At 27.7% G+C, this 9,694-nt stretch overlaps 1 protein-coding gene across 4 annotated transcripts; it reads right to left on the bottom strand.

Annotated features, from left to right (window-relative positions):
- Window positions 1–355: 355 nt before the first annotated feature.
- Window positions 356–5,760, bottom strand: LOC140671075 (uncharacterized). Of its 4 annotated transcripts, XM_072902126.1 has the most exons (10): window positions 5,722–5,760; window positions 5,402–5,552; window positions 5,056–5,175; window positions 3,832–3,949; window positions 3,239–3,488; window positions 2,974–3,087; window positions 2,822–2,912; window positions 852–997; window positions 542–674; window positions 356–461 (listed from the first exon to the last, which is right to left on the bottom strand). In XM_072902126.1, exons 2-10 carry the CDS (start codon window positions 5,537–5,539, stop codon window positions 411–413), a joined length of 1,161 nt encoding a protein of 386 aa, XP_072758227.1. In that variant the 5' UTR covers window positions 5,540–5,552; window positions 5,722–5,760; the 3' UTR covers window positions 356–410. The 4 variants fall into 4 exon arrangements, with proteins under 4 accessions (XP_072758227.1, XP_072758228.1, XP_072758230.1 ...); XM_072902127.1 differs by lacking the exon at window positions 5,722–5,760 and having other exon boundaries at window positions 852–988; window positions 5,402–5,707; XM_072902128.1 differs by lacking the exon at window positions 5,722–5,760 and having other exon boundaries at window positions 376–430; window positions 5,402–5,707.
- Window positions 5,761–9,694: the final 3,934 nt, after the last annotated feature.

Below are 9,694 nucleotides of genomic sequence, written 5' to 3'. Positions count from 1 at the left end.
AGAGAGAGAGAGAGAGAGAGAGAGAGAGAGAGAGATATTATGTATTGTGATGATATTGATATTAAAAAGGCAATGTAAAATAATTAAATATTCATTATACTTTATTATACTTGAGGTGCACACGCGCAAGCACGCACGCATACGCATTATTTAATTTTATTTTCAATGGATTGTAAAGATATAATAGGCAATAATATTTTTAATTTAATAATTATGTTCCTTTATTCTCTTTTGCAACAAAAAAAAAAAAACCACTAACTATAATCTATACTATGTCTTAAAAAAATAAATTTTATTATTTTTGTAGGATATTAAGAATATGGAAATAATATTTTTACTCTTTATTATGCTTTCCATATTTATTTTTTCTTTCATTGCGATTTTATTTAATTTAAATTATAATAATCTCGTCACTGTGTAGAATATATGACTGTAAAATAAGATACTGAAGTTTTTATCAGCTAAAATAAAAGATATCTAATTTTTATATTTTATATATTTTTTTATGTAAATATATTTGACTACATCTTTTTTCTCATACCGAAGCAAACCACTCTATAGATGCAACAAATAGTCCACCTATTTTGAGAACATAGTCCACCGAACTTCTTTGTAATAGGAACAATATCATTCTCTGTATGTACAATGGAGCTACGTACCACCGAACGTTATACCTAGAAAACGTATTGTGAATAATAAATCTAGACACAAACCTCTGAAATGCATCGCGATGTAGTTCTTTATTAGTAAATTCCATTATTCTGCTTGTTGTGCAAATATTAATCTTTATTTAATGTTACAGTTTATTTAATCAGTCTTTGTGCATGCTGTTTGGCAAATACATTCCTTACGCGGTAGTAAATATGCCATGATTATGATTCATTATACTTTGACCTATATAGTTGGCTATGAACATATATAAGATGGTGAAAGTTGCAAATAATAAAGGGCATATCAAGTCTCCAATATTCTCTTCAGACGATATAATCTGAAAAATCTAAGATATAATAAGACTTTATGATAATTTAATAACTTGTATATTACATCATAATTTTGAAAAATTTATGGTAAAGTTAAAAAAATATTTTTTATATTTTTATTTTTAGTTTTATCTATTATTATTTTTATATATTTTACTATCTTAAAATTATTTTAGGTGACGTATTGTGTGATATTATGTTGTAATTAAATATTTATTATAATTTTATATTTAATTAATAATGTAAATTTTTTTAAGTGTATTTTGTATTTAGGATTTTTAACTTTTAAAAATAAATTTGTCGATTTCATCTCATCTGATATTCATGATAAAGTATAAAATTATGAAAAAACTTTGAATTTAGATTTAAAAGTGTATTAAAATAACTTTAGAGATTTTTGAACACTTGAACTAAAGGAAATATTTTTTGCCATATTTGTAGGAAATTTTTATCCACAATTAAATTCCTGTTTAGACCACGAAATCTGTCTGTAACTTTTAGCGTTACACTATATATTGTGACACAATAAAATACATTAAAATAACTCTTTTTGTTACTTTAATTATAACTTTCTCTGATAAAAAGATGATTTCTGATTTTTGTAATAAAACAATTTAGTAGTTGAAATTATATTTATTATAAAAAAAGTACGAAAAATGAATATTCTTTTTTTCTTGAGTTTCTTTTTTGTTGAATTATGTAATTAATTTTTTGCGCGATATATCATGTGATCTTACAATAAATACAAGCATTTCTTCTATATTTCTAATCTTCAAAATTAATTAAGATTAATTTTATACTGGATATTGTTTATCTAGAGTCAATTATTCATAAATATGGGAAACAGTACATTCCTTCATAACTTGTAGAAGTACGAGGATTATTTGAAAATTATTATAAAATTATATATTAATTAAAATAATTACAGTTAAGTGAACAAATCTAACCATTTAATAAAGATTCTTGTCATCTAATAATGAAGCCATCTGCAAATAATGGGTGGCTATTGGAATTGTATTGTGGAAAGTAAATGGATTATTACTTCGCAATAAATCGGTTGAAAAAAATAAATAAAACGCCATTTTGTAGAAGAAACTTGTTACTTTTATTGCTATACGTATGAAAAGAAATAATTTTTAACAGTTTAAGTAAATATAAAAAAGGAGCAAAACTTTGCATGCGCTCAAGAACTATGTTGAAATGTTTTTAAAATATTATCCATCGAAATCAGCACAAAAAATGTAATAGTTTATAAAAACTTTAAAAGATAAACAAAGAAAAAATATATAAATAAATCTTTTAAATTAAATACTTTAAGTAATTAATTTTTTTATATTTATCTATTTTTATTTATGATTTTTTTATTTAAAAATTTAAGAAAATCTTAAATATCCAGCAAAATATTTAGGGTTTAGGGATTATAGCGTAATTGACAGGGGGGAGGTGAAAAGTATCAAAAATATACTTCAAAGTTTTGTTTGATACATTTTTTAGATCAATATTTACTGCGGAATGTACATAGTTTTATTTAGTATAGCGTTTATATCTATTTCTAAACTTGGGGAAAAATATTTTTTCTTCCATTAACGCATTTATTCTGACATTTGTGAATTAATTTGTATTGTACAAAAAAATATCAAATAAAATATATTGGATATCGGATCCTAATCAATTAAATGACCGCTGAATAAATCGGAGAAGGGAAATGTATATTATTGTCTACTTTTAATAATCATCTAATTTAAATGATCACCCGTTATAACGCCAAACCTCTGTTTTGCAAAACAAATATAGAGCGCTTACTTTAAAGAATAAATTTGAGAAAAAAGCAGAAAACTTACTCGAAACAGATTAAAGCTGACCGAGCCAACTGTAAACACTAATAAACAGACCATCATTGTCTCAAAGTTGGATAGCAAATTGCTGGATAAGCTTTAAAAATAATAAGTTTGTTATCATATGTATAGCTCACGCATATCGGGTATATACGAACTTCATAGCTTGTAGGTGAATGTTCACAGCGCAAATTAAACCCTTGTATATCAAAGTGTTTTCTTTATTAATATTTCGTAACATATCAATGTCCATTGAGCGTTCAATACGGTAGCTATAAATAATGTTTGTGTTGTAACTATACGCAAAAATTTATTAACTGAATGCATTTCTTTAGTTAGATTTAAATTGTTTTATTTAAACATTTGTTTGAAAATGATAAATTATATGAATATTTATGATATTTATGATATTTGTGTTCACACCTGGCAATTTTAAACAATCCAATAGTGTGTGCAAAATACACAATGAGTATTGTTCCTATTCCTAACATTACAGCGTTTCCGATGCAAATCGTTATAAAGAAGTGAAACAGAATGAAATAATAATATTTCTCTTGGTCGATAAAATATTCCGTTGCAATCATTAAATGATATGATGGCGACGAATTTGTCAATAAAATATTGGACCAAGTTGACGCAATCATAATAGCAAACATGCTGCAAACGCCAATTACTGGAAAAGTGTCAGAATATGGAATTATCATTTAAATTTTTGTCATATAAATTTTCTTAAATTAATTTACGTATTATGTCATACTCATATCCGTATATTATAATTAAAACTTTAACATTCTTTCTTTAACTTAATCAATTTGTGATCAATCTTTATTTTATAATTATTGTTATCTCTTCTACAATTTTATTTAAAATTTAAAAAAGGTATGTTAGTAATTATTATGCATATACACAAAGAAACTATTGTATTTTTTCAAAATCCATTTTCCGAAAGTGAAAGATTAACAGCTCTTATATGTTAAGAAGAATGTGTACATGCAAATCTAACAAGATTTACTTACCTGTAAGTACAACGGTATAACGTTTACAATTATATCCACATTCGTTCATAATAGCAATTTCATTTTTGTCTTTTATCTCATTATATACATGCAGTAATTGGTCCAATAAAACCTTCATCTGTTGTTTTTAACAACTTTATATTTTTATTCTTATACATAGAATAATGCCAGAAAATATAACATAAAAACTTATAAAAAAAATTAGGTAAATATTTACATAAGATCAGCCTCTTCAGAACTTAATGACCTTGACATATATTGTGAAGGTCATCACCCCGAGTAACATTGAAAAGGTTTTAGTCGTCGCTCGTTGTTTGTTATTAACAGAAAAAGTTATTAACAGAAAAAATCTTATAAAATTTATGTAATTTTTGGACACTACTTCATATATAATATTGTAATAAATATTTTACTACATACTGCAGTAAATATTATTAACTCTTTTAAAGAACAATAAGTTTAATCTTGTTAAAATGTCTTGGACAGTATTATTTTAGGTAAATATCTAGAAAAAGTCACATCTCGCCGATGATGTTGACCTTGATATATGTTATAGAGAGGAAAGTACTGATCTACTTTTCCTAATAAAACTTAATTGGCGGTCTCGTTTAGTTTCTGAGATATGCGACTTTGAAATATTATAATTTTTCTACATATGCAATAGTACTAATAATTTTTATTTTTATTCGCATGGGATAATATAAATATGAGTAAAGAAATATTTTGATAACATACACACGCACACACACACACGAGGGGGGGGGATGTAAGGGGAGCCTTCGGCCCTCCCCCTCTCGCACCCACCCCGTTCACCTTGCTTCGCATGTACGTTGCAAGACAAAGCAAAGTTCACATGGGTTGCAACTTTTTACGCGATGCATGATGGACGAGGCGGTTTCGGGAGGGGGTGCCGAAAGCCTTCTTTGCCCCCTCGCGTGTGTGTGTGTGTGTGTGTTATGAAAATATTTAAAATATATATCAAGATAAAGTAACAAATACAATAATTATGGCATTTCGAAATAAAACATTTTTTATTTATAACTTTCTAACAAACGACGAGCGACGACTAAAACCCTTTGAACGTTACTCAGGACAGTGACAACATATGTTAAAATCATTGACTTTTGAAAGAGCTGACCTTATGTGAATATTTACCAAAAATTATTGTGATAAGTAAACTATCAATTGTATAAACTCTCAACTCTTGATAAACTATTAACTTACATTTTCGATCTTAACATAGAACAGGTTGTACTTTATCACAAAAATAGTAAAGAAAAATGTAGAAGCTAAGACTTTAATAATGAGCTCTATAGTACATTTATGTGAGATAAATGTTGTACACTGCAAATTAGTAATATTATTTATAAGTTTGCATAAAAAAAAAAAAATGTATATATATATAAATACACACGTATATGTGTATGTGTTTGTACACTCATATTTTAATACAACTGACATAACAATTTTATGCTAACATAAATTTTGTTATTTAAATGTTATGGACAAAGAGTGCAATAATTCATCAAATATGATAATACTAATGTAATTTATGATTATTAAAATTTACCTGAAATATAACATTTGTTGTCAGAATACTAGACAGAAAGATAAATTGGAATCGAGTGAAATGTGATTGTTTATATGGCCACAGGCCAATAAGGAGTAGTAGAAACTTATTCAGATTGAAGTACTCAATGTTGATCATTTCTTTACGAGGTCTGGAATATGTATGATTGGTAAAATAGCTGAAGAGAGTTACGCTTTTCCCCTTCTTTTTCTATTGATTAATCAACTATTATTTACTTTTCTACTTTAGTGTAAATTGTAGTACAAAATTACTAAATTACTAAATTTCGTTTAATATAAGACGACATAAGTTCTCGCTACCTTGAGATCAAAATATTTGTGTTTTCTTTACAGTGTTTCTCGAAATAATGTCTGTAATTATGCGATCGATATGATAAGAGAGGCAATTGAGCGAGTATCTATTTCTCATAAAAAGAAAGAAAAATATATTCGTTGAGAAGATTATTCACGCGAAAGTCGCGCATGCGTAATTGTCACATTTTTTCGTACCACAATTTTACTTGCTTCAGTTTATTGCGCGCATTCATAACGTACACTTGCTTCTAGAGATGAACGTTCAGTTTTTAGTGTCGGATCTATCTATACTAGGGCTCGTGTTATTTTTGAAGAGTGATATGCATATATTTTTAACTATCAAATTAGCTATTAATGCGATTCAAATTTTGATATTTTATGGAAGTCAAATGGATCAATTTTTTATAGTCAGGTGATTTTTGGTAATATAATTTTTTTTAGACATAACTTTTTTTTTAAGCTTTTTAATTTTACAGAACACATTTTATTATAATAAAAATAAAAAAATTTTCGTTATACATATGATCTTTTATTTTATCTTTCTAATAACGGCATTAGATTTATGTGTGTGTGTGTGTGTGTGTGTGTGTGTGTGTGTGAATCACGGGTGTTACATTGGTACGGAGGACGTTAACCAGAAGAGAAGGGGAACGAGTGTGATTTTAAAGATTTTATTCTGGTTGGTATTTATTACAATAATTTATCAGAAAATAATGAAAATTTGCGAAAAGTGTGATGAGTGTTACGACGCGATTTAGAGTAAACTTACTACTTAGGCGGATTTAGTCGTGGTTCGGCTGCGGTTCCTGTATTTCGTTTGGCGGGTGGTCAACGTTTCGCACAGAATTATTTAGGTTTTATGCAGAACTCTTGATATGCGAAGTGAATTGTTAGAATCAGCCAACGACCGAAATGAGTCAAAGTACAATTGAGCGAGACTTAACGGTGCTGAATTAACTGGTGAAAAAGAATGAATGTGGATGCCGAAATACCGAATGGATAGAATCGAGTGTGTGTAATACTGAATGGATCGGAAATGAATGTAATACCCGTTAGTGCGCGAGTATTCCCTTTTTATATTGAATCTCGAGGGCGTGTTAACATTTTTGGGCGGGAGTACTCTTGAGATTTCGACGTGTAAAAAGCTGTGGTTTGGTGAGATTCTTCTCCTTCTTATTTTTGATTATTGCTGATTGGTGAGCTCTGTACGGCCTCTTAGGAAATGTGGAAATTTTTCGTTTGTTTATCTCTTGAGATTATGCAGCTGTGTTTGTTATTCATTTATTTAGAGGATTTCGCTATCAATCCCTTCCGGGCATTTCTTTGGACATCGTTTTCAATGTTTAAAACATTTTTTTGTCGCGCGACCTTTTTATGACTGATCGGACGATTATCACTTCGTTTTCGTGGGAGGGAAAAACGTGGAGCCGACAGGACGTAACATATGTGTTTTTAAAAGAAACGATATTATTTGATGTGGAAGGCTGTGATATTATTTCATTTGTATTACATACTGCTCTGTTGTACATAATAGTTGAATCTTAATAATTTATTATTTTTGCATTATTAAAATTATGTATTTAAAATCTTATCTGAGATGTTTATTATATGTTGATAATTTTTAGTCATTATTTTTTCCTTTTCTTGTTTTCTTTTTCGTAACTCAATAATCAATTCAACAAATATCGATTTACAATTCAATTCACAATACATTCAATATTTCAATAATTCAATAATCAATTCAGCATATATCAATTCACATTTTTCTATAAAACATTTTTCGATATTTCCAATAATTTTCGAGATATATGAAAAAACGGTTCTTCATGTAAAGGGTGGTTTCATCTCTTAGAATCGTTTTTGGGCAGTAACTGAAAATTTCTAAATTCATCTATTTACCTCCTCTATATGTGTGCAAAGTTTCATTAAAATCAGAATTTCCGGGTTCGCGAGGTTCCCCTGTAAATGATATGATTTCGACGCATTTGTCAGTAATATAATGTTGAAAATGTCCGACCAGAATATCACAATAGAACCAAAAGATATGTTGCAAACGGTAATTACTGGAAAAGTGTGAGAAAAAGAAATTTTAATTTTTTCTGTCATATGAGTTTTTTTAAATTAATTTTTATACTGTGTCATATTCATGTGCGTATGTTATAATTGAAACTTTAATATTCTTCCCTTAACTTAATTAATTTGTGATTGATTTTTACCTTGTAATTATTGTTATCTTTCCTACGACTTTATATGAAATTTAAAAACATTTGTTATTAATTATTATGTACACGGCAAAATTTTTGTATTTTATTAAAATCCATTTTTCCATTTTTCAAAAGTAAAGTCTTGACAACTTTTACATGTTAAGAAGAATGTGTACATACATGCAAATCTAATAAGATATTCTTACTTGTAAGTAGAGCGGTATAACGTTTACTATTATATTCACATTCGTTTATAATAGCAATTTCATTTTTGTCTTTTATCTCATTACAAACATGCAGCAGTTGATCCAATGAATCCTTTATCTGTTGTTTTTAACAACTTTATATATTTGTTCTTATACATAAAATAATGCCAGAAAATATAACATAAAAACTTATTCGAAAAACTCATTGTGATAAGTAAGCTCTAAATTAATGAAGTTATCAATTGCATAAATTTTCAACTCTTTGTAAATTATTTACTTACACTTTCGATATTAACAAAGAACAAATTGTACTTTATCACAAGAATAGCAAAGAAAAATGTAGAAGCTAAGACTTTGATGAGGAGATCTACAGTACATTTTGTGAGATAAATGTTGTATACTTCAAATTAGTAATATTATTTATTAGTTTACATTAAAAAAAGAAAAATATATATATACAGGGTGTCTGATAATTCGTAAAAAATCTCTCGTGTCCAGATGGAGCGGATGAAACTAAGCAAAAAAATTCTCGTAATTCTCGGTGATTTTCGTAATAATTATTAAGAAATTAATTTAAAAATATCCACCAATTCGTGTGAGTATTAGCACGCAGCGAAAAAAGCCAGCCTGCTGTCACGCGGTTGTTAGTCGCATGCATAGTAACCGTGTAAAAGCGGGCTGTTTTTTTGCAGAGCGCTAATATATTGGCGCTAATTGGTCGATATTTTTTAATTAATTTCTCAATAATTATTCCCACAAATGCCAAACAATACAGAACTTTTTTGCTCAGTTTCATCCGCTTTATCTGTACACGACAGATTTTTTACGAATTATCGGACACCCTATATGTATACACGTATGTGTGTATATATTTACGTTCAAGTTATAGCTGACAACAATTTTATTCTAATCTAAATTTTGATATTTAAATTTTATGGAAAGAATTGCAATAATTCATCAGATATGATAATTATTCCAATATTAATGTAATTTATGATTATTAAAACTTAACTGAAATATATAATATTTGTTGTCAGAATACCAGACGGAAAAATAAATTGGAATCGAGTGAAATTTGATTGTTTGTAGAGCCACAGGCCAATAATGAGCAGTAGAATCTTATTCAAATTAAAAAATTCAGTGGTGATCATTTCTTTGCGAGATCTAGAATATGTATGACTGGTAAAGTAGCTAAAGAGAGTTACGCTTATCTCCTCTTTTTTCCATTAATTGATCAACTATTATTTACTTCTCTTTTTTAATAAATTGTAGCACAATATTATCAAATTTCGTGTAATGTAAAGCAACATAACTCCTCGCTACATTGAGATCAGAATATTCGTACTTTCACAACAGTGTTTCTCGAAATAATGTCGAATAATGAGAGAGACAATTAACCAACTCACGAATAAAATTGGAGCCTTTTTTTAAATATAAATTTTTAAAATCAATAAATATGTACTAATATATTAAATTAAATAATGTTTTTTATTTTAGAGACAGATAACATTGCAGAATTTTTATAGCATTAACAAAAACATATTTATTCATCAAACCTAAATTGATTCT

The sequence above is a fragment of the Anoplolepis gracilipes genome, chromosome 11 (assembly GCF_047496725.1).
Source record: "Anoplolepis gracilipes chromosome 11, ASM4749672v1, whole genome shotgun sequence".
In the NCBI taxonomy this organism is placed as follows: Eukaryota; Metazoa; Arthropoda; class Insecta; order Hymenoptera; family Formicidae; genus Anoplolepis; species Anoplolepis gracilipes.
This window is presented reverse-complemented; position numbering and strand designations above follow the sequence as displayed.